The sequence below is a fragment of the Tursiops truncatus genome, chromosome 19 (genome assembly GCF_011762595.2).
Source record: "Tursiops truncatus isolate mTurTru1 chromosome 19, mTurTru1.mat.Y, whole genome shotgun sequence".
In the NCBI taxonomy this organism is placed as follows: domain Eukaryota; kingdom Metazoa; phylum Chordata; class Mammalia; order Artiodactyla; family Delphinidae; genus Tursiops; species Tursiops truncatus.
In genome coordinates, this window is record NC_047052.1 from 36,454 (window position 1) to 61,438 (window position 24,985).

General features: G+C 52.4%; 3 protein-coding genes across 6 annotated transcripts in view; 2 read left to right on the forward strand and 1 right to left on the reverse strand.

The window, feature by feature from the left end:
- Positions 1-2,397: 2,397 nt before the first annotated feature.
- On the forward strand, positions 2,398-11,793 carry PRDM7 (PR/SET domain 7; the record flags this gene model as incomplete). Its single annotated transcript, XM_033845324.1, has 10 exons — positions 2,398-2,521; positions 2,845-2,952; positions 4,783-4,836; positions 6,660-6,812; positions 7,440-7,541; positions 7,757-8,028; positions 8,444-8,511; positions 9,638-9,834; positions 11,391-11,398; positions 11,542-11,793. Coding segments are annotated over 10 exons (1,338 nt in total), but the record flags the coding sequence as incomplete, so codon positions are not given.
- On the forward strand, positions 3,194-3,349 carry LOC109548050 (large ribosomal subunit protein eL39-like). Its single transcript, XM_019923721.1, has one exon. The coding sequence runs from the start codon at positions 3,194-3,196 to the stop codon at positions 3,347-3,349; it is 156 nt and encodes a 51-aa protein (XP_019779280.1).
- The window catches only part of DRC4 (dynein regulatory complex subunit 4), a 38,620-nt gene continuing 23,012 nt past the window's right edge, over positions 9,378-24,985 (reverse strand). The window contains exons 17-23 of one of the 4 annotated variants that reach the window (XR_012327889.1): positions 23,916-24,071; positions 17,872-18,799; positions 17,203-17,340; positions 16,255-16,514; positions 11,518-15,846; positions 10,118-10,246; positions 9,378-9,921 (exon numbers count right to left, since the gene is read on the reverse strand). The gene's annotated coding sequence lies outside the window, so the exon portion shown is untranslated. Of the gene's footprint in view, positions 9,922-10,105; positions 10,247-11,517; positions 15,847-16,254; positions 17,341-17,871; positions 18,800-23,915; positions 24,072-24,985 lie in introns of all 4 variants that reach the window. The other 3 variants (XR_012327891.1, XR_012327888.1, XR_012327890.1) reach the window with 3 other exon arrangements.

A 24,985-nucleotide genomic window follows, 5' to 3' on the forward strand; every position in this document is an offset into this window, starting at 1 on the left:
TTGCTTCCAACACATGGAAATCATGTTACGTTTCGGTGACCAAAGCTAGGTAAGGGGCAGAAACACTCTCCCCATTTTATCTTTGAAGCCCCCTCTGCAGATCCATTGTCCTCGAATTTGATGCCTCACTTTAATGGAAAACACTTGCAGGGCTTTTTGGTTTTATTCATATCTCATTTCCGAAGGCTTTTTAGACCTACATTGCTTAAACATACAGATTACTCCTAAGTGCCACTTCTACTTTGAGATTTAAAATTCTCCCAGTGTTTTTTCTAATATACTTATTATTCCATTTGTTGCGTTTAAATCTTTGAACGTATGTTGTTTATTTTGTGTCTCATCAGATTTTAGTTAATTACCTAGTTTTCCCCTGAATAAAGCAATACTCATCCCAAACAGTTCTTGCCAAAACTGGGTTTTACAAGGAAGGGAACAGGTGGGCCCAGGAGAAAGTTCGGGAGCACGACTACAGTCCGGTGGAGCAAAGACCCTTGTTCAGGGCACTGGACGGCCACGGCCACCCTAAAGACCCACCGCCCGCTTGAGGCTCCAGGATTAAGGCGGGCTACCTGACGGCGGGCGGAAAAACCAGTCAGGGAAAACCGCGAAGCTGCTCCTGCGCGCTGGAGGCTTCCTTTCAGACACGCGCGGGACCCAGAGCAGCCAATCCCCGAGCGGCGGGGCGGGACCTTCTGCGCGCTCCGCACCCTCCCGGCCGCCTATTGGCGGGACCGCTTCTGTCGCAGCACCGATTGGTGGCTTGCACCTGACGGGGCTTTACAAGCCGGCTCCGCGCCCTTCGCTTCGCCTCACCTCAGGAGTTCGCGAAGCTGCAGAAGCCGGAGCGCGCGCCGGGCCGGGGTGGGCCCTGCGAGGGGACAGCGGGGAGACTGACGGGAACTGCGAAACCCTTATAAACCCTCAGCCCGAGGCCTTCAAATTCCAGGCTGGGAGGCCCCAGATCCCCTCACCCTGAGGGGCTCCAAATCCCGTCAGCTTGGAGGGACCCCGGGTCCTAACCTGAGGGACCTCACATCTCCTCAGCTTCAGGGACCCAAAGTCCCTTCACCCACAGAAACACCAAATCCCCTGATGCTTAGGCCCCCCAAATACCCGGAGTAACCCCTAGAGGTTAGGCGCCCTAAAAATAGCCCCTGCAGAGAGGCCAAATTTCCCTACCCTCAGAGGCACTGACTGCCCTCAGCCCGGGAACTCTTAACCCCTTCATCCTCAAAGACCACAGCTACCCTCAATGTGGGAGAACCTAAAGCCCCTTAAGGAGAGACCCCCGATTTCCTCAGGCTCAAAGGTCCCAAGTTCTCTCAACCTGCGCCTTCTACATCCCTTCAGCCAAAAGACGCCAGATACCATCAGCCCAAGGGACCCTGAATCCCCTCGGGTCTGAGGAACCCCAATTCCCTTAGCCGGAGCGACCCAAATCTCCTCAGGCTGAGCGATCTGTCCCTTAGACATAGAACGCACGTTTTGCCCAGATTTTTCCGGAGTCCCCAGGTGGAGATCCCCAAAGCCCTTCTTGGAGAAATAGTCCCTGTCCCTCGCTGGAAGAGAGCCCTGGTTGTCAACCTGACCCCAGCCCAGCAGTCCGGGGCTTCCAGGTCTCCTCAGGACTCCCTCAGGCACCCACAGACACAGCCCTCCCAGTGCCTTTCCTCAGAGGGCCCGAGTTGCAGGGGGGCCAAAGAAACCGAATCTAGTTCACCTTAGGCTGGACTGTCGTGGCTGGCGAGGATCCGTCCACCCCATCAGTACCCTCCACATCCTCTAATCCTTGCCGGGGTCCTCACACCTTCCTGCTCGGGACACCCCAGCCGAGGAACACAGACCTAGCTCTGGGCAGGGGCCGGGGCTACCTCAGCACCTTCTCCTTCCACAGGCACCTTGGCCTTGAGGCGGTCCCAGGCCCATGAGCACCGACAGGTGGCCGGAGGACAGCACTGAGGGAGATGCTGGGAGAACAGCGTGGAAGCCCACGGTGAGCGGTGGAGGAGGCAGAGCCTGGCTCGAAGCCGGCTCTACAGGAGGGACAAGGAGCTGGTCCCTGGAGGGCTCAGACTCCTGGCCGGCACTGCTGGGTGACCTTCTCTGTGAAGGTACACAGGATGGGGGTGCCCGGTCCTGTCTAAGATGGCGGGGCGGGGTGGGGGGGACAGGACACTATAGCATCGTCAACTGCTGCGTGTCCAGGGAGAGTTAGGAAAATGCTCAGTGTTTGCTCAGTTAAGCAGGACACGGTCAGGAAGGAAAACCTTCATCCTTGTCTCACAGAGACCACCCAGCGGCCTCAGGCTACACCCTGCACAGGGTGGAGGAGAGGGCCCAGCTCTAAGTTCTGACTTAGATTAGTAAGTCACTGATGAAATCGGTTATTCTCTCTAGGCCAAAGATGCTTTCAAAGACATTTCCATATACTTCTCCAAGGAAGAATGGACAGAGATGGGAGAATGGGAAAAAATCCGATATAGGAATGTGAAAAAGAACTATGAAGCACTGGTTACTCTAGGTAACAGGAAATGCTGGGTGCCTGGGAGCCTGGGAAGCGTGAACCACGTCTTCGGTCTCAGCGTTAGCTTGGCTCTCTCTGAGATGGCTTCATCTGCTCACAGTTGCCTTCCGTGTGGAGACCAACCTGCAGGAAATGTGTGTTCTTCTGTATTCAGTGTGGGCCTGGCCCTGGCAGCGCAGAGCTCACCCCTTGCCTGCTTCCAGACTCTCCCAGCCCATCCTACCAAGTCACACTGACTCTGTGGCACTTTCCATCGCCTCTGGGCTTTGTTCCTCCTTCCAGCTCTTCCCTTTTGGAACCAAGATTTTGCTCCTTTCCAGGTCTCAGAGCCCCTCGGCCAGCTTTCATGTGTCACCGCAGGCAGGCCATCAAAGCCCAGGTGGGTGACCCTGAGGATTCTGATGAAGAATGGACTCCAAGGCAGCAAGGTGAGGGGCCAGGAAGATTTAGAGGTGTCTTCCTGAAAACAACCTGGGTTTGGGTCTCAGCTGCGTCTCAGGCATTAGCAACAACAACAAAAAAAAAAACCCATAATTTTTCACCCAACAAGCAAGATGCAAAACAGAATATTATACAATAAGAGACTATCCATATAAAGTTTTTAAATATGTAAAATAATTAGCCTCCCCTTCTCTGCCATCCGACGTGCGGTTGACTCTGCTCCTCACCATGTCTTCTCACGAGACTTTCACGATCAAGCGATTCCTGGGCCAGAAACCAAAGGAGAATCGTCCCATTCCCCAGTGGACTCAAATGAAAACTGGTAATAAAACCAGGTACAGCTCCAGGAGAAGACACTGGAGAAGAACCAAGCTGGGTCTATAGGGAGCCACCCATGAGGTGGCACACGTATTTATGCTGTGGAAGGTCACTTGCATCTTACCGTATCACCCTGAAAGCATCACTACTATCTGGACAAATGCATCCATTTGTTTTATTGGGAAAAAATGATTTTTCTCCTTGTGTCAGTGTTTCTGCATTAGTGCTTTGGCTCAGTAATAAATATGAGACCTTTTGTTGGAAAATATATATATATATATTGTTTATAGGTACATTAAAAGGCCGTAAATGTGTAAAAATTTGAATGTGAATAAGAAGTACCAAATTCATCACCAAAGGAGTAAGTGCTGGCAGGTGGCTTCATTCTGTCTTGGTTAGTTTTTTGTTTGTTTTTATTTTGTTTTTGAATTTTGAAATAGAAATTAAAAGACCCGCAGTGGTTGTGGCAGAATGGTGACATAAGACTGCATGGAGGTGGATGTATAGGTTTTCCAGTATAATTCTCAATAGTTTTCTCTCTTTTTTTTTTTTTTTTTTTTTTTTTTTGGCTGCGTTGGGTCTTCGTTGCTGCGTGCGGGGTTTCTCTAATTGCGGCGAGAGGGGGCTCTCTTCTTTGCAGTGCGTGGGCTCCTCGTTGCAGTGGCTTCTCTTGTTGTGGAACACGGGCCCTAGGCGCGTGGGCTTTGGTAGTTTCAGCATGCGGGCTCAGTAGTTGTGGCACACGAGCTTAGTTGCTCCGCGGCATGTGGGATCTTCCCGGACCAGGGCTCGAACCCGTGTCCCTTGCATTGGCAGGTGGATTCTTAACCACGGCGCCACCAGGGAAGTCCCGAGTACATAGGAAGATTTTTGAGTGTTGATTTTGTATCCTGCAACTTTGCTAAGTTCTTTTTTTAGTTCTAACAGTGTTTTCTGTGGAATATTAGAGATTTTCTACACATAAAATCATGTCGTCTGTGAACAAACCTAATTTTACTTCTTTCTTTCCAAATTGCAAGCCTTTTGATTCCTTTTCTTATCTAATTCCCTGGCTAGGACTTTTAGTACTATGTTGAATAGAAGTGGTGAGAGTGGGCATCCTTTCCTTTTTTTCTTGATCTTAGAAGAGATCACTTTTTCCACCAATCAGTATGATGTTAGAGGTGGACTCTTCATATATGACCTTTATTATATTGAGGTAACTTCCTTCTATTCCTACTTTGTTGAGTATTTTTGTCATGAAGTAAATTTATTAGATACTTTATGAACATAGGATGAAGCACAGATGAGGTTTATGTCTATTTTTTTTTAATTTTAAGAAAATTGTGATGCTCCCAGTGGAAGCATAGGCATTGATGATACAGAAATCATTTTCCATTCCCCCTTTGGTAATCCTTGCACTTGTCACTCTCTGGTTCAGAATTCTGTGTCCTTAATTCAGATGCCCAGAGTTTGGAAACATTTACCAACCAAAACACTGATTTCTCATCATCTTTTAGTTAAACCTTCTTGGGTGGCCTTCAGAGTGGAGCACAGTAAACACCAGAAGGTAAGTATTTCCCAAATCCTGTTGACAAGAAAACCTTCCTCATGGATCCAATCACAGGTAAGAATAGGAGAATACACAGAGTACCCTAGAAACTGCTGCTTCCTTTCATGATTCTTTAGCACAATGTCTGATATCATCATCATTTTTATAGTTAATAAGAATAGCAACAGTAGTAGGTTGTTCTATTTTCACGTTATTTTCATAATATTTCAGACTCTATTTTAAGCATTTTACGTGAATAAACTCACTTTAAACCTTAAAACAATCCTGTAGTACCTATAGGTAGTGCAACTATCCCCATTTATATTGAATAGATCAAGAAACTGAGGTAAAGAAATGTTTGAGTATATGCCTGAGATCACAGTATCACTGGTAGTGCAATCTCATCCAAAGCTCCTTCTCTAAAACACTTACAAGCTGAGTAGAACTTCCATAGTTTTATAAAGTTTACACTGTCTTATTCATACATACATCTTTATATCATTCATCTGACGGGTGATTTCAACCTCAGTTCTTTTCTGCTACGCCAAAGTGAGTGACATGCTAAGACCATCTGACTAAGGGAAGCTTACAGATCTGTAGGCAATTTGTAGAGTGGATTGTCTGAGACGAAGAAGGAGATGGACCCCCAACCTCAGAGCCTGCTACTCTAATAAGAGGAAGCATCTCCCAGCCCTGACTAGCTTCAAGTTTGATCACTGAAAACGAAAAGTAAGAAAATAACTTTAGGACTTCATATAGGTTACCCGCGTTTCAACAGAAACTCATCCCTCTGGAACTGATTTCAAATGCTCATTCTTGCAGGAGAAAGTAACAGCTCCTTCCTCCGGGCTCTAATTAGGCAACTGTCATGTTTGGAATCATTTGCTTAGCCTGCCCCTGCGTTGCAAGCTTTGAGAGCCTGCTCCATACCCGTTTCTTCTCAGAAGTCCCAGGCCCAGCTCAAGGCCCCTGAGGGCCCCCTGGAGGTTTTCTGAATGAGTGACTCCACATTTAAACATTCACCTAGACGTAAGAGGGTCAAGGAGTGCTGGAGATAGTCTCTGTGAGCTAGATTTCAAATAGGGAGACAGTTGAGGGGGTGAATTGATAGCAGGGCTGGACTCTCACGTTCACACTGTACTACATATCAGTAGCTCACAAAACAATTTGGTGAACGTTATTAAATTTCATGTCCACTGTAACGTTAAGAATTAGCATGTATACCAATTTATGGTTCAGGAAACTGAGGAGAACTAGCTAGTCGTACAGCCTTATTCAAGCAGAATCGATGGGAACCAGCTACTCTGATTCCAAACATTCTCTCTAGGATATGGCAACCTGCAACGTTCAGCATCATTTTCTTTATTGCCTAGATAAGTTTCTGCCATACCATTTCTTTGTTCTCTTCCCAATCTCACTGCTCTGTCACCTCATTTTCCAGAAGTGTTTTGTCCCCTCTGTACTTTTCCACATTTCCTCGTCCATCAGAGGTCCACTAATTAATAGAAGACCCCCTCTTTTTTTCTATAAGCCCTTACCCCCCGCTTCTTTCCCAGACTTTGTTGATTCTTCCCAATTATTCTCCCTGACTCGCTCTCACTTTTACGGAGAAATTTGAGAGAAAGTTGAAGGGAAGGAACCTTAAGATATGGGTTCTAGTCTTGATTCACTACCCACTTAGGCCCTTTATTTACGCTCTAGTGTTCAGACTCCACCCGCCCCGGGTATTTCCAAGGGTTGTTGGAGTATTAACTAAAGTCATGCATGTGAAAACACTGCATAAGCCCTAAAGAACTAAAGAAATGCATGTTGTCTTTCACTATGTGACTCTCCCGTTGAAGGCAGTGCCCCCGGTGCCATTAAGTAATGAATCTAGTTTGAAGAAATTGCCAGGAGCAGCGCAACTGCAGAAGGCAAGTGGCCCTGCGCAGGCCCAGAGCCCAGCGCCCCCTCCCGGAGCAGCAAGCACCTCTGCATGGCACACTAGACAAAAGCTGGGTGAGAGAAAATAACCTGGGGGCTTTAGTCCCTCTAATTCTTCTAGAAACGCTGATTAGTATGGCCTAGGTGTGTGGGGTGGACTTGGGGTAGGCGTGGGTTTAGGCTGGACTGAAGTTAGCACTGGGGCCTTGGGAAAATCTTACATGTCTTCTGTGGTCCTGATTGCTAATCTCTAAAGTAAACATAAGGATACATAACTCGTACAGTGTTTGAAAACATCAAATTAAATATAAAAGTACGGACACACACACGTTGTTCAAAAATCCATCTGTGATAATAGTGACCATGCTTTCTTAGTTAAGGCCTCTGCTCAATGCCTAACACGTAATGTGCCTTAACCAATATTTTCTGAATGAGTAAATGTGTCAGTGAACCATTTTCTAAGTAGAAAGGTTGGGAAGTTAAACCTAATAATGGGAAGAACAGGAAGCTAACATTGAACTGGGCGTCTGTAGTCAGTGTGGAGCCTCGGTCTGTCTGAACCAGTAGCTAAACGGGGGAAAAACAAAGTATACAGAAGGACAGGCGATGATTTGATGGGAGGGGATTTCACATTTTCTGATAAAACAGGGACCAACACTCTAGACCCCACCAACCTTGCTTACCTACTCTTCTCCAACTTAGAACGCAGAGCAAAGCAGATTGAAGTGAAGATGTATAGCCTACGAGAAAGAAAGGGCCACGTGTACCAAGAGGTCAGCGAGCCCCAGGATGACGACTACCTCTGTGAGTGACCCCACTGGCCCATTACAGAGAAGGCTGTTATGTCTTGCTACAATAATCTCACCTTAGCATTTGGTCCCCAAATCATCCCCTTTGTCTAGTGACTTGGGGTACAGGATTGAGGCCAAATGACATGAGCGCCCCAGTTCTTTCTGAAGGTCTTTACAACCAGGAACACGCACTGTATCTTCCCTAATCCCTGTCGCTCTCGCCTCCAGATTGTGAGAAGTGTCAGAACTTCTTCATTGACAGCTGTGCTGCTCACGGGGCCCCTACATTTGTAAAGGACAGTGCAGTGGAGAAGGGGCATCCCAACCGCTCAGCCCTCACTCTGCCCCCTGGATTAAGTATCAGACCATCAGGCATCCCTGAGGCTGGGCTTGGAGTATGGAACGAGGCATCCGATCTGCCGTTGGGTCTGCACTTTGGCCCCTATGAGGGCCAGATCACAGAAGATGAAGAGGCCGCCAACAGTGGATACTCCTGGCTGGTGAGAAACACCCACCTCTTCCCCTGTCCTCTGGCCTCCACATCCCTTCTGTGGATGGGTGGGGGGGCCTCACCTTCAACATGCTAGGACGTGGATGGGGACAACACGGTTAGCTCTGTGTACTGAGTGCACTTTGCATGAACACGGAACTTCTGCTTAAAGATCAGAGGCCAGGTGGGAGCACGGCGGTACAGGCACAAGGAAGCGGCTCCTCCCGTGCGGGGCCCTTGGCCTGAGCGGACGAATAGACTCAGACATGAGGATGGTGATTAAGGAGCTCATTGCGTGGTCACGACTGGCAGTTGCATCCGTGCAGGCTGAAGAGCACTGATGACAGCAGAGTGAAATAATTCTTCCATCACCTCCCACCAAAAAAAAAAAATAAAAGCCTTTAGCTTTTTTTTCTGACACTCAGATCACCAAAGGGAGAAACTGCTACGAGTATGTGGATGGAAAGGACACGTCCTGGGCCAACTGGATGAGGTAAGTCCAGTAGGTTTCCAGGTTCCAGAGAGGACACTCATCTCTCTCAAGCCCATGTCCCTTTCCTTCTCAGACTGCCCCCCTCAATGGTTTTTACATCTTCTGTCCCTCTTTTTTCTCCACACAATGCTCTTTCATTTCAAGAGACGTCAGAAAAAAGGAAATAAAAGTATAGTATGTGTCCTCAAAATACGTCTCTGTGCTCAAGAAAACTGGGGTACCTGAAAACAACTTGAGGAGTCTAGATTCACCAGTGACACTTATTTACCTAATTAACACTTATCAAGCACTTACTATTATGCTCCAGTTTAGAAAACGGAGTCCATTACTTAAACAGATCACATCACCCATGTCCTTACGGAGGACACACTGCAGACAGACGTTAAGCGATTGATTTTAGGAACATTTAATCATAATTTTCCTATTTTTCAAGAAGTGCACAGCACCACCATAACCTACCGGGAGGTACCTTTAGTCTGTGAGGGCAGCCACCTTCCCAGCCTTGCTTCCAGTGAGAACTGGGTTCTGAAGCCAGGAGACAAACGGACTGCAGGATGGTTGTGAGCAGCCCCTTTCTCTAAGGTCCCCTCCTTTCATCAGGGGAGGCAGAAAATGAATAAACTACTATTGTTCTGTGTTTCGAGCTAAGTCAGAGAGCTCTCCAAGTTTCTACAGGAACCTGGGGGAGGCAAGTGAATCGGGGGCCCTGGATGCACGTGGGGAGACTGGAGACAGACCTCCCGAGAGAACATAGGCTGGGGCTGAGTGCTGAGGGATGTGTGCTGAACTAGAAGCACCAAGTTCTGTGGAATAAAAACAGAACTTCATTGAGAGTTTAGAGGCCACCAGTTTTACGGCCAATCCACGTGGAGACAGGTCTGGAATTGGGCTTTGGAAAACAGATAAGTAGGTAAGGAGAGAAAAGCAATCTGGCCTGGATGGGCAACAGCATCTGGAGATAGGGATTCACAGGAAAAGCTCGAAGGCGTGAGCAGCAGGTTCCCGCGCAGCAGCAGCGGCAGCTGGGGCAGCACCAGGCCGCGATGGCAAGGAGCTGGCTCGGGTCTGACGGGTGGAGGGAACCCATCGCCTGCGCTTTCTGTCCCTTTCTCTGCCCCAACCCCAGGTATGTGAACTGTGCCCGGGATGAGGAAGAGCAGAACCTGGTGGCCTTCCAGTATCACAGGCAGATCTTCTACCGAACCTGCCGGGTGGTCAGGCCGGGCTGTGAACTGCTGGTCTGGTACGGGGACGAGTACAGCCAGGAGCTCGGCATCCCGTGGGGCAGCGGGTGGAAGAGCCAGCTCGTGGCGGCGGGCAGAGGTGGGTGCCACCGCTCTTCCAACGCAAAGCAAGAAGCACTCCTGGGGAGCTTTCATGGTCCGGCTTTCCATCAGGGTAAACTCCAGTCTGGAGTCAGCAAAGTTTCAATTAAGATGCTTCAGAAATTGATCCATAAGCCTTTGACTCTTAGGGAAACTTTTTATATTAAAATTTTTTTCTTCTAGTTTTTTTAATCCCTCATGCAAAAAATATATAACATCATATAGGGCTGAAAGGCTTAGAGGAAAAAAACAAGTTTTCGAGCACCTACCAGCTCTCTCACCTTTAGCCATTTCTTCTTCATCTCCTCCATATTTCTAGATGATATGTGTACACGTTGATTTGCATTCAGTCACCATTTCGGTTTGTTGTCACATGAGTTCATACACTGTGCCAGACAGGGCTCCACGAACTGGAAACAGAGATTGAACAGGACGGTCAGAATCACTGCCCTAGAGCAGCACGTGCCTCAGACCAGACAGCAATTAGTGCTTTGAGGAAAAGTAGCCCAGAAAAAGTGCCTTGGATCACTGTGAGCGGAGGGGTGGGGTGTGGCGCTCTCCCGAGACAGCATTTGTGGGCAAAGTGTTCCAGGCAGGGGAACGGCCAGTGCCGCAGCACCAGGGCAGGAAAGAGAGGCCATGCAGGTGGTCAAAGAAGGAAGCACAGAGCGAGAGGAAGCAGGCTGGACAGAACACGGAGGCCTCAGGGCCTGTGCTCCACGCACAGACATGGGGGTCCCCCTGGGTGACGTGAAACAACCGTGCGGTTTTCAGCTGCAGGGGGCATGTTCTCTGCTCTAAGATGATGCTTTGGCTCATTTTTTGGAAAGAGACAGCAGTGGGGAATCCGCTCAGAGGTCAGTTCATCACCAGGTGAGAGGGGAGAGCGGACTGGCTGAAGAAGGGCAGCAGCTGGGGTGTATTTTTAAACAGAACTTCCTACTGCATTTTAAACGGACTAAGCCTGACTGAAATCAATGAGGTGTGAATACTCGTTGGCTTTCTGAGGAAGGACGTACTTTCATTTTCCACTTTATGGAAAACTGAGAGAGAAGCAATTCGTGACCTAATTGGGGCATCAGGAGCCAGAGTCCGTTAGTCAGTGGGACCTGGACCACTCGGTCTTGTCCAATCTGAATCCCACTTCCTCACAGAGATTCAGACACAATGGCTGCTCAACTAATACGTCTCTGTGAATGAGGAGCCTCAAATCCAGCTTTCCTCACAGGTGCCCTAACCACTACCCTACCCTGCCTTCCACATCTGGAGATCTCCAGGATGAGTGCCCCTAACTTAATAAACTCCTTCCCCTCGTAGGAAGTCACTCGGGGCGATTCCACCTATCATCAAGAGTGTTCTCTCCCAACAGGATAGAATACCTGTGGCCCCTCTGTCACAAAGTCATAGGACTTTTCAGACACTCCTATGTGGGCAAAGGTCACTGCAGTTCCACCTCTTATAAGGAGTGACACTGCCTCTGATGCTACTTGAAGGTCCCTAGTCAGGGCCACAGGTAGAAGAGGCCCTTGATACGGGCTTTCTGGATTTCTGAAGAAGACAGAGTGAGTAAAAATGGAATGGAAAAGTAGACTGTAAAGGCACACTTGCTGGGAGACAGAGCTTGTGCTGTCAACACTGAGATGATTAGTGGTTCAGGCCTTACCGGAGATAAACCATCTACCTGACCAGAAGCTTCCTCTTTCAGCAGACCCAAAGCCCAAGATCCAACCATGTGGCTCCTGCTCTCTGGCCTTCTCCAGTCAGAAAATCCTCAGCCAACACGTGGAATGCAGTCACCCGTCTCAGGTCCTCCCGAGAACATCTGCAAGAGACCGCGTCCAGCCAGAGGATCCCTGCCCAGGCTATCAAAATCGGCAGCAGCAATATTCTGATCCACACAGCTGGAGTAACAAACCTGAATGTCAAGAGGTCAAGGAAAGGTCCAAACCTTTGCTGAAAAGGATAAGGCTGGGGAGGATTTCAAGGGCCTTTTCCTCCTCTCCCAAAGGACAAATGGGGAGCTCTAGGGCACATGAGAGAATGATGGAGGCAGGGCCCAGCACAGGCCAGAAAGTGAACCCAGAGGCCACAGGCAAATTACTCATAGGGGCAGGAGTATCAAGAGTTGTAAAAGTCAAGTACAGAAGCTCTGGGCAAGGCTCCAAGGATAGGTCTAGTCTCACCAAGCACCAGAGGACACACACAGGGGAGAAGCCCTATGTTTGCGGGGAGTGTGGGCGAGACTTCAGTCTAAAGTCAGATCTCATCAGGCACCAGAGGACACACACAGGGGAGAAGCCCTATGTTTGCGGGGAGTGTGGGCGAGACTTCAGTCTAAAGTCAGGTCTCATCAGCCACCAGAGGACACACACAGGGGAGAAGCCCTATGTTTGCGGGGAGTGTGGGCGAGACTTCAGTCAGAAGTCAGGTCTCATCAGACACCAGAGGACACACACAGGGGAGAAGCCCTATGTTTGCGGGGAGTGTGGGCGAGACTTCAGTCTAAAGTCAGGTCTCATCAGCCACCAGAGGACACACACAGGGGAGAAGCCCTATGTTTGCGGGGAGTGTGGGCGAGACTTCAGTCAGAAGTCAGGTCTCATCAGACACCAGAGGACACACACAGGGGAGAAGCCCTATGTTTGCGGGGAGTGTGGGCGAGACTTCAGTCTAAAGTCAGGTCTCATCACACACCAGAGGACACACACAGGGGAGAAGCCCTATGTTTGCGGGGAGTGTGGGCGAGACTTCAGTCAAAAGTCAAATCTCATCACACACCAGAGGACACACACAGGGGAGAAGCCCTATGTTTGCGGGGAGTGTGGGCGAGACTTCAGTCGTAAGTCAAGTCTCATCAGACACCAGAGGACACACACAGGGGAGAAGCCCTCTGTTTGCAGGGAGGGTGAGGGAGTCATTACCAATAAACCACACCTTAGCCACGGGAGGATAAATGTAGCCACCACATACCTCGGCTCTGAGGGAGCTTCAAAGGAAGTCTATGACCCCTTACATTCCCTAAGAGTGTGATGAGCACAGAAATAACTGGTTACGTAGATCCTCTGCTTTCATGATAAGAGAGAAGGTAGATAAACAGCAGAGGGTGTCTTACTTGCCCTGGAGATGTTCATACCAATCCCCTTCATGGTTTTTGGACTCCTGTTTTAATAAATTTTGTCTCCACACAAATCTGAAGCCCAGACTGTGTACCTCATTCCCCCCTCATCACTGAAAGCAGTGGCGTCCAAGAGGGCCACAGAGAACGCATACTCGCAGCCCCGGTCTCCGTAGGAACTGAACCCCTGGAAGGGCATTCTCCCTTGGCCTCTCCTCATTCCTCTCTGGTTTCCTCTGACTTCTGTAGCCTCAAAGGTGAAGGCCTCGTGCATGTGTGGGTGCATGCCTGTGTGCCTGGCTCAATCTGGGGTATCTGGTCTCCCTCGCTCTCTCTTTGCTGTCGCCTCAGGGTCAGCACAGCATGTGGACTCCAGATCCAACCATAGTGGGTCAATTCTCAGCTCTGCCCTCACCAGCTGTGTGACCTATGGCAAGGTGCTCAACCTCTCTGTGCCTCTTTTCTAATCTATAAAATGGGATGGGAGTGCCAGCCTTTTGGTTTGATCGATAAGCACAGGCAGAATCTGGCACAGAGGCTGGCTGAGAGGGCAAGCCCCGCCCTTTGTTATTCTCTCCCTGCCCACGTCTTCCAGGTCTTTAGAGCTGGACAAAGAAGGGGCCACTCAGGCACTGGTCAGACACAGCTGCTTCACCTGCAGACTTAGCTGCCCTGACGAGGAGGTGAGAGGTCAGGATGCTAAGTGCGGGCAACCTCCCTTCCCACCGCTGCCCTTCCCGCTGAGCCTGGGCAGCCCCAGAGCCCCTCTACACACAGTCACCTGGGAAAGGCGGCCCTCGCCCACACCTGCTGAGAACGGAGTCTGGAGCCGCGCCTGCAGGAACCGGACCACCCGTGAGTCTCGGAACCTCTCCTGCCCCCCTGCACACAGTGTCCTCGAAGCCCACACCGCAGCTTCTCTAACGCACGTGCCGTGTACCTGGGCCTGTGTGCTTCAGTGCAACGGTGTCACCACCTTGAAATTCTTAACTGTTGAATATTTTATCCTTCAACTCACTTTTTCTAAGAGAAGTTGGTGGAGAATGGGGCACACTGTGCGCAGAGCAGGCCCGCACAGTGTGGGCTCACAGCTAACGGCCCCGAGGCCCCGGGAGCTCAGGGCTCCCGTGGAGCCAGCAGCGCAGGTGCACAGGCTGCACGTGAGGACGAGGTGGCACGAAGCCTCTCCCGCTGGGTAGGTGACGGTACTGACAGCTCCAGGAGGCCACGCTGTGCTTAGACCCAGAACTCAGTTCTGGTACAGAAAGGAGGCCCCATCCTCTCCTCTCTGAACAACCTCCCTGCCCCTGAGGGAGCCCTAACTTGGCCCAGTCCTGTTCCCACCACAATGGGTTCAGGAAGGCCGAAGCGGGGAGCCCAGACCCCATGACTGCGAACGACGGCCCTTAGTCCCCCTCCCCGTGCAGGCTTGGGAAGCATCTCTACGTGAACCGCGTGGGTGTCAATAACAAACATCCACTCTTACTGGCTCCCGTCTTTCATGCTTTTATAAGGGAATCTGTGTGTCTGTGGCTTTGTTTCCCTATGGGAAGAGAAGCACCATAACCTTTCCATCTTCTGCGGCTCTCAGCAGCGGCCACGGGAGGGACGGAGTTGGGGGTGATGCCGGCAGAGGGGCTTCGACTGAAATACTGTGGGGGAGGGGCCCCAGAAACTTCCAGGGGCTTCTCACCTGCACCTCCCACCAGAGGTGGCCTCGAATCCCCTGCAAGGCTGAGCAGTTCAAGGCCTGCCCCCTCCCCTCCCCTCCCCTCTGGCAATAAACCCCATTCCTGGTGAGGCCGCCAGCCCCCAAGACGCCCCGAGTCCCTGGCCCCCATCATCCGCGGCCTGCACAGAAGATGGATGACCTGTGTGGTGGCGGCGATGGTGTGCGACCCCACAGTTCAGGCGCAAACAGGCACTCCGGCCTCTCACCCAGTCTCGGCTCACCTCTAGCAAGGGGGCTGGCGGCTTATACACCCTCCCGCCACGGGCAGCTGCGTGCTGAAGGGGGGCTCGGAGGAATGTGCGCCGCCTGACACGCGCTGGGCTCGGCTCGGGACGCCTGCAGGGCCTCCACCTGACACTGCGGGTGCCCTGGATGGCCACACAGGACACCAGCAGCCTCCATCACATGTGCCGCTCTGACCGCAGTGGCCCCATGGCTGTGCCAGCCCCACCGGCCTGCTGCTCTACCGGGACCCTAGCTGAGCAGGTGAGCGCGGAGCACAAGAGGGTAAACTGGTCTTTGGCTGCCAGACTCCGCCTGGTCGGCCACTAGCCCAGCCAGTACCTGAGGCAGAGCTGCGTGTGGGGAGGGTGTCACCCACAGACGCTGTCCTCAAAGCTCAGGCCCCTGAAAACTTACCAAAGAGGTTTCCTTAAGTTCGTTTTCAAAAGTAGGAGGCCGTTCATCTATCACCCAGAGAAAACTCCTGTAACATTCTGAAATATGTACTTTAAGATCTTATTTTGCAAGCTCTCGTGCTTGATGTCAACAGCTTTGCTGTTTTTTTCTTTTTCTCGTAATATGCAGGTGTTTAGAAAAAAAAGAAATTTAGAAAATACAGAAAATAAAAGCCACTCATAATTGTATAGGCAACACCAATTAATACAGCATCTGGTCACCACACACAGACACATGTGCACACACACAGGAACACACGTGCACGTTTTTCTTCTACGAAATCTTTTGAGCCCCCATCTTACCTTGTCACCGGCCTCTGTTTTTGCTCACCAAGACGAGCCCGCTTTGGCCTCGTGACCGGTAGGTTTCCATGCAACTCAGAAGCAGGCGGGCAGCAGGGGCTGTGAGGGGTGGGCACCGCCTGGCCCAAAGTGAGGAGACAAGAGCGAGCGCTTCTCCTCCGGGTGCGGTACCTGCAGGGGCCACTGGGGGAGACACCGAGGAAGAAGCCTCTCAAAAGCCTTCCCTTCAGTTTCCATGGTTACAACGTGCCCCGCGTCCCGGGGTCGGACGGGGGTTTAACAGACCTTCTCTTGTTGGACATGAAAAGTGTTTCCAGAGAGAATCTGTCGAGATCTTGGCCTGGCTTGCTGCAGGGTTACCCATGTGGTGCATTCGGGGCTCAAGGAAGTTCTGCAGCTTCCCGGGTTTAGGGCTAAAGCACACCCCGCCCTCACCCCTCCCGCGGTCACTGCATCTTCCCCTCCAGAGGAAGGTGTCTGGGACTATTAACTGCAAAGACACTGCCGAAGAGGACAAAGGCCATGGCTGGCCCGGGCTGGGGTGCTCCCTGGGGAGCAGAGGAGACATGGGACACTCACTGCTGGTCTCACCTGTCCTGCGTGCTTATCGTCCTTCTCCGTGATTGTGCGGCTTTCTGCCCCCGGGGGGGCTGCCAGCGAGGGGCTCCCGAGACGCTGCAGGCTGGGGTTGGCGGTGGGAATGCTGGAGGCCAGGAAACCCAAGACCCTCCAGCAGGTCAGTGCGGTGTGGACAAGACCTGGCCTCACTGGATGGCTAGGTCCTGTCCTTCGGGACACCCGCTCTGGACCCCCGTCGGAGGTGTGGATGTTTCCCCGATGCCCACCTTGGTCTCAGGAGGCAGAAGAGAGACTGGGTTATCCCTCCCACCCGCTGCCCGGAGAGTCACAAGGGCCCCTTCCCAAACAGCCGGAGCAGGCTTAGCAGAGGGAGCGCTGGGGTCTCACAGGGTCACTGTGGAGAGGGATTTACTCCTGACCAGGATCCTTCTTTGCTGGTTCTGTTTCTGTGTTGTCTTCACACCAAATCTCACAAGGACAAGGCCGGGTTTTTACAGCATCACTGGCCCAGGGGCCAGCGAGCCTCCTTATGGTGTGTTTGTTACAGGCAGGGAGACAGGGCGGCTGGTGTGACGCTCCCCCAGGCGAGAGAAGGGACCACACTAGGTTGTGTCTCCTGCAGGGTTTCAGGGGTGCTGGCAATAGGGGCGGCCACTCCTTTTCTAAATATGTCAGACAACCGCTGAGTTCTGAAGTTATTCATGAAACTTTTTTTTTTTTTTTTTTTTTTGCAGTACGCGGGCCTCTCACTGCTGTGGCCTCTCCCATTGCGGAGCACAGGCTCCGGACGCGCAGGCTCAGCAGCCATAGCTCACGGGCCCAGCCGCTCCGCGGCATGTGGGATCCTCCCGGACCGGGGCACGAACCCGTGTCCCCTGCATCGGCAGGCGGACTCTCAACCACTGCGCCACCAGGGAAGGCCATGAAACATTTTTTGAGCACCTGTTATATTGCAGGTACCACACATGAGAGTTGCAGAGGTGGAGGTGGGCAGAGCTGGGTGTCAGGAACCAGCTCTACGGTCGTGGAAGAGGCTGGGGATTCCATGAGATGCCGGCTTCTGATGGCACAGTAGACATCTTCTACCACAAATATTAGCTGCAAAGATACATAATAAAGAGAGAGGCATGACTCTTGCAGCAAAAATAAGGGTGTGGGGTGGAGGAGAAGGTGGCAAGAAGGGCTGAGCAGAGAGAACAAGCAGGTCCTGTCACTCCAGTGGTGAGCGTGCAGGACCCAAGCCACCGGGTCAGCTCGGTCAAGTCCCTGCTCTGCACTTAGTTACCATGAAGCCCTGGAGCCTCCACTTCCCCTGCTGTTGGGTTGGTACAGGAAGTTCTCAGCACAGTCACTGCTGCCATCCATATGAGGCTGAGGGCCCTCTACATGTGGTGTCCCGTCCAGCAGACCCTCGGCCATACCCTCCGAGCCCAACTAAGGCCCAGATGAAGCCTCACTTCGCTGGGTGGCCTCACTGGGGACCCAGGTCCCCCTCCCTGCTCTCACTCCAGGACGCCCTCACCCACAGTCAAAGCGAGTTCGTGGCCAGGCCCACACTCCACCCCTGAGTGGGGAGAAGGAAGGGGCTGGGGGGCAAAGTGCCTTCAGGCAAGTGGTGCAGGAGCTCACCCATCACCCCTCGTGGTCCGTCCCTGGGAGCGTGGTCACGGGTCACGTGCAGCTGCAGTGCTTCCTGTGAGGACGCAAGCTCTCTGCCGTGAGCACTGAAGCAGGAAACCCTGAGTGATCTTTCCGAGGCTGGAAGACTCCCCGGTCGTTGGGACGAGAGATAAAGCCAGAAAGTGGGTTCTTGCTGGGACGGGCCTTCTCTAGACCCAGCTTGGGGACAGCAAGGGTGGGACAAGGGGCCCCGTGGAGACTGTGCAGCCGAGTGACAAGCCCACGTTCACCCGGCGGGAGGCCTTTGAGGGGTCTGTGACGGAGGAAGCCCACCCCATGAGACAACAGAGGGTTTCAGGGACACACGGCAGCAAAATCAGGGGAAATATGAAGACTCTGGGAAACTAAAGTACGAATATCAAAGAAACTCTTACTGCCCTGAAGGTTCCCCCTGACATGAGCGGGGGACAGCTCCAGGACTGCAAAGGTTTTTGTGGTTTCAAGCAGCAGAGACCCTGCTCCACAGCAATGGGGCTGGGGGGCTCGGGGGGCCACAGGCAGAATCCCACAGAGATGGGTCGACAAGGGCCACAAAGCACGGGGGCCCTTCGGGGATCGTGGGGCTGCCGTTGTCCGGGGTCGCCTGCTGGCGGCCGCACCCCTGCCGTGTCCCTGCTGCTCACAGACCCTCCCCCGCGGCTGCTCTGGCCCCATTCCCTTCATGCTCCCAATTCGTGCCCCTGAAAGCAGCAACCTGACTGACTGCTCCTGATTCTGGGGCCGGCAGGACTCCCTCCGGCTCTCCCTCCCCAGGCGCCAGCCTACTCGCAGACTTGGCGGCGCCCCAGCAGCTGCTTGTCCGGAAGCTTCTGTTGGTCTCACGAGGCACCACAGGCAGCACTGCCGTGTCCATATACCCATCGTTTCCGACCGACACCTGGGGATGGACGCTGAGGTTCACGGGAGGTACTGGGCATTTCGTAGCAAAGGGAGCTGTAAGAGGATGTGCTCTGTCCCCTCTTGGCCTGCGACCAGCAGCCACTAACGCTTCCTCCTGGGCCTCCACGCCACTCACCAGGCAGCACAGGCTGTGCTCGGATCGCCCTCCTGACGCGCAAAGCCATTTGGGGTCCTCTCCGTGGACCAGACACCAGAGGCTTGGTTCTAGCAACCAGGACACACTGCCCCGAACCCGTCGGCCCAGCCTCACCACTTCTCTCCCTCTGGTTTGTGTGCTCAGCCCCAGCTCCCGCAGCGTGGCCAGGGTCCAGACAGGACTCCCCTGACAACGGTAGGGGAAAAGGGAGGACAGAAGGGACCCGAGAGCAGTGCGACAGATGGAAAGATGGGATATAGAAGACAGCCCTCCCCTCAGCCACCTAACAGTTTCTCAGCCCCTGAAGTTAATGGTGCACAGGGTTCCTATAGTGACAGTCACATCAAAGGATGACATGAAGATTTCTGAGAAAGTAAACAAATCATTTGGGAATAATTATAAGACTTTGGTGAAGTGTTTGAGCTGCCACTTACATCACCTGATGCAGTTTTGTTATCTTCATAGTGAGTAGACTAAAAAGCGAAGATATTTAATTTTAGAGTCTTTTTAAATACATTTATTTCCTATTTATTTATTTATTTTTGGCTGCCTTGGGTCTTTGTTGCCGTGCGCAGCCTTTCTCTAGCTGCAGCGAGCGGGGGCCGCTCTTTGTTGCGGTGCACGGGCTCTAGGTGCACAAGCTTCAGTAGTTGTGGCCCGTGGGCTCAGTAGTTGTAGCTCGCGGGCCGTAGAGCACAGGCTCAGTAGTTGTAGTGCATGGGCTTAGCTGCTCCACGGCGTGTGGGATCTTCCCGGACCAGGGCTCGAACCCGTGTCCCCTGCACTGGCAGGTGGATTCCTAAGTACTGCACCACCAGGGAAGTCCTTAGTTTTAGATTTTATATTAATTTGTTTGGTCGTGCTGGTTGTTAGTTGTTGACACCATCAACTCTTCTCCCCTTTGTCCCCACAGGAACCTCTGCAGATGGCGATAAGGATACGAACAACATGGCCACTGCCTACACCCTCAGGCAAGCCCCTCAGTGCCACATCACAGCATGTTCACCATCAGCCAGCACAGGGGAACCATCGGTGTGCCCACTGCTGGGCTGGAGTGACAGGTCAGGGGTCAGGAGGGGACCACCCAGTGATGCAATCAAATCTACATTTGTCCCAGCTGGTGAGGCACAGACACAACCCAATCAGAACAGGCACCAGCGGTAAAGACGTAAACATAAGACATGACGCCATAAAACTCCTAGAAGAGAACGTAGGGAAAACATTCTCTGACATGAATCATACCAATGTTTTCTTAGGTCAGTCTCCCAGGGCAACAGAAACAAACATACAGACAAAAAACCCAAATGGGACCTAATCAAACTTACAAGCTTTTGCACAGCGAAGGAAACCATAAACAAAACGAAAAGACAACCTACACAATGGGAGAAAATATGTGCAAACGATGAGACCTACAAGGGCTCAACTTCCAAAATATACAAACCGCTCATACAACTCAGCAACAAAAAAACAAAACAACCCAATCAAAAAATGGGCAGGGCTTCCCTGGTGGCGCTGTGGTTGAGAGTCTGCCTGCCAATGCAGGAGACACGGGTTCGTGCCCCAGTCCGGAAAGATCCCGCATGCCACGGAGTGGCTGGGCCCGTGAACCATGGCCGCTGGGCCTGTGCGTCCGGAGCCTGTGCTCCGCAGCCGGAGAGGCCACAACAGTCAGAGGCCCGCGTACCGCAAAAAAAAAAAAAAAAAAAAAAAAAAAAAAAATGGGCAGAAGACCTAAACAGACATTCCTCCAAAGAAGACATACAGGGGACTTCCCTGGTGGTCCACTGGTTAAGACGCTGAGCTCCCAATGCATGGGGTCCGGGTTTGATCCCTGGTCAGGGAACTAGATCTTGCATACCACAACGTAAGATCCTGCATGCTCTAACAAAGATCCCGCACGTGGCCACGAGGATCCCTCGTGCCACCAAATAAATAAATAAATATTTTTTAAAAAGAAAAGGAAGAAGAAGAATACATGAAAAGATGCTCAACATCGCTAATTATTAGAGAAATGCATATCAAAATTGCAACGAGGTACCACCTCACACCGGTCAGAATGGCCGTCCTTAAAAACTCTACAAATAATAAATGCTGGAGAGGGTGTGGAGAGAAGGGAACCCTCCTACACTGTTGGTGGGAATGTAAATTGGTGCAGCCCCTATGGAGAACAGTATGGAGGTTCCTCAGAAAACTAAAATAGAACTACCACATGATCCAGCAATCCCACTCCTGGGCATATGTCCAGACAAAACTATAATTCAAAAAGATACATGCACCCCTATGTTCATAGCAGTACTATTCGCAATAGCCAACACATGGAAGCAACCTAAATGTCCACCAACAGATGAAGGAATAAAGAAGATGTGGTACGTATATACAATGGAGTACTGCTCAGCCAAAAAAAAAAATTAAATAAGGCCATCTGCGGCAACATGGATGGACCTGGACACTATCATACTCAGTGAAGTAAGTCATACAGAGAAACACAAATACTGCATGGAATCATTTATATGTGGAATGTATACATGACACAAATGAACCTTTCTATGAAACAGAAACAGACTCACGGACATAGAGAACAAACTGGTGTTTGCCAGGGGGAAGGGCTGGGGGAGGGATGGAGTGGGAGGTTGGGGTGAGCAGATGTAAGCTTCTATATACAGAATGGGTAAACAACGTGGTCCTACCGTACAGCACAGAGAACTACATTCAATACCCTACGGTAAAGCATAATGGAAAAGATTATTTTTAAAAAAGAATGTATACATGTGTACAACTGAATCACTTTGCTGTGCAGCAGAAATTAACACATTGTAAATCAACTATATGTCAATAAAAAAATATATCAGTTAAATAAAGAAGAAGACACCAGCCACTCAGAACAGACACTCAACCCATGAGAACAGACCCCAGACCAACTGGCACATGGACCAACCAGTCAGAAGAGGCGGCTGCTGCAGGCGGGGTCCTCCTGGCGCACACAGGCTGACGGTGAGCCCCGGGCGCAGTGAGCCCTGAGGGATCCCTGGAGGAAATCAGAACTGTACCCACAAGCCCCCTCCTCTAACTGGCAAAACGAAGTGGCTCTGCCTGCCACAAAATTAGACCACATCCCCTGGTGAAACCGGAAAACATTCCTGGCATCCTGACCCCGGAAGTGGTGACCACATAACTGAAGGGGTCCCAGGACCCCCCAGTTTGGTGCTGGGACTAGGAATATGTTGATCATATCTCAGTCCAGGGGAAGTCTCCTCCTGGGTCAGTTTTGGAAGGGGGTGGTATGAATTTATCAAAGTCTGCTTCTCTGCTGAGTGGTGAGCCAAGATGAGCCCTGAGGTGTGCCTGACAAGACAGCACCCGGGAAGCCAGTCACTTAGTGGAGGGAAGGCCCCCCACATTTGGTGCATCTGCTCTCTGGCGGCACCTGTGGTCCCCGCGCTGACCACCACGTGCCTGTGTGCCGGCAACCCCCAAGCTGAAGGCTTGTGGTCGCAGCCGCAATCACAGGCACCAGCAGCACCAACCCTCCCATCCTCGGCCCGACCTCGAAGTCCAGCTGAGGCCAGCGGATGCCTCGTGAACTATGTTCTACGGTGGCCCATGTGTCGCTGCTGAGCAGCAGTGTCATGATGCAGGCCAGGGGTCCTCAGCCTGGCGGAACATTAGAACCCCCTGGGACTCACTGACCCACAAATGCTCCCTGTCCCAGGGCGAGGGCAGCCAATCCTGGACCAGGCAGTGACCCGAACGGGCACACGGGTGCAGAAAGCAGAGTCCACGACACAGACAAGGTGCGGTTGTCCCGGGGCAGGGAAGGGGCCTCATCTCTGGCCAGAGCTCTCTGATGCCCCGGCTTAAGACTAAGGAGGCTTCGGGCACAGGGGTTGTGGTGGGAACAGACTCGGAGCTGCTTCGGAGACGTGCAGCGCAGGACACATGGGTGAGTGAAGGACAGAGGCAGCTTCCCGTAAAGAAACAGAGTGCACAGGCTCGGGGTGGAGGAGAGCCCGGCGAGGGCTGGGAAGCAGGGCCTGGAAACCGTGCCTCTCTCTCTCCCGCGCTCTCTTCTTTCATGTCTGCCCTCTTCATCTACTTAACTCCCGCTCTGCAGCCTGACGTCTCTGCCCGTGCGTATCTGCACACTCCTGCTGCCCATTCATTCAAGGGATACCGATGTAGCACCTACCTCTGGCCAGGTCCTATCCCAGGCACAGGAACAGCCTTGACGAAACAGACAATAACCCAGGTCCTTGGGGAGCTGAAATGCTACCGGGGGCCAAATGCGCCCCTCCTGTGACCCCCACCCCTGGCTTCGCCTTCCTCAGCCTGCCGGCAGGCCCCCTGACCTCCAGCGCCTGTCACCCCCTGGCACCGCCCCATCGTGTGGCCTTCTCAGCTCATAGCACCATGTGAAATGGCCTTCCCCTCGTCACCTGTGTCGCCTCAGTGTATCTGGCAATGCTCAATATTTCCTCAGTGGAGGAAGGTCCCAGCTGCCCTCATGGCCCTTCCGCTGAGTTCTGACACAGCGGCCTGGAAGGACTCCCGGGGTGGGGCGTGGAGTTAGGGGCAGGGGCTCGGGCACCCTTGGTGTCATAGCGCAGCTGCAGTGCCTCAGCGGGGCCCCAGAGGCTGGTCCCACGTGGGCCTCTCCAGGGGCTCAGGGTAGGGCGGGGACCTCCCAGCGCCAGCACAGACCCAGACGGCGGCCCGACCGGCTGCCTTCTCCCTAGGACAGGAGGACGGGTGACCCTCGTTGCTGCTCAGCGTCTCGGCCACCCGGGAAGAACGGTCAGTTCCAAGGTACTGAGCACCCTGTGTGTAGTTATACGTTTTACCTGCATGATCTCAACTCCCTGAAGCAGAAACGCTTTGGGCTACCCACCTGGAAAAATCAACGCGAGCGCTTTAAAATCACTGCACTTAACACAATCCAGACGCGAAAGGCCCCACCCACCTGTCAGGCGGTCCAGCGGCAACTCCAGGGATGCAGCTTCTTTCCTCCTCAGCGTGTGTCTTCCTTAGGGCCTCTGTCTGTCCGCCCGGGGCAGGGGAGGGGGCGGGGCAGGGGGGGTGGGGTGGTGGAATGCTCCAACTCCAGCATCACACTCACCTGGTCAGAAAGGAGTGGGGAGGAGGGAGGAGCTCAAGGCCTGTGTCTGGCCTCTTTTTACAAGAGGCCCAGCAGGTAGACGTGCACTTTGTGCCCCCTCCTGGCAGCAGGGTCACAGCTCGGGGTCACGCGGCGAGCACGGCATGGCTGGCACTGGGCCTATTAGGCTGGACCCCCATGCCTACTCTTAATCAACCCACTGCCCTCCCAGAGGCACAGGGAAGGTTCCAGGTGAAGCCTGCAGGCTGGGGAGCGGGCCCTAGCAAGGCCCCGGAAGGAGCTGTGACGAGGCCCTGCCCTGCCCCGCGCTCTCCCAGAACTAGGTTTTCTCTCGGGGCAGAGAAGGACGGAGGGGGTAAAAGGGCACCCTCCAAAAAAGGTTTGATTGTTGTTTTTGTCAGCTTGACATTTGAGACTTCAAGTGTCCAAAGAAAGGCTACAGAATGAAAATAATTAACGCTTGTCGACACTGCTTGTCCCAGAGGTGGACCTGGAATCCTCAGTCTTTTGTGTACCACACTAGAAAATATTCCAGTACTTGGCCTCTCTGCGCCTCAGTTTCCTCCTCTGTAAAGAGGGGATCCTAATAGCTGCACCCCGAGCTTGCGATGGTGATAAGTGAGCTTTTGCCCTTGTAACGGGCCGAAAGCTACCGGGGATTTAAAACCACGAAGCTATACACGCCTCCCGCCCCGAGACCATCCACCTTACACACAAATGGGCCTCACTCTTTTCACTGGGCTGCACAGTTGCTGTGTGTGGCAGAGTTCATCTATTTAACTGTCCCCCGTGGGGACAGTCTGGTTGTTTCTGGTCCCGTCCCCATGGGCGTTTACCAAAACAGGTGTGTGTCTCTTTGGGGCCACCTCCCAAAAACATGAGCCCTGCCAAACGTCACATGCATTTAACTCTCA

Bases quoted from the DNA above. Each gene is read 5' to 3' on its own strand.
- LOC109548050 (XM_019923721.1), top strand. From the start codon at position 3,194: ATGTCTTCTCACGAGACTTTCACGATCAAGCGATTCCTGGGCCAGAAA.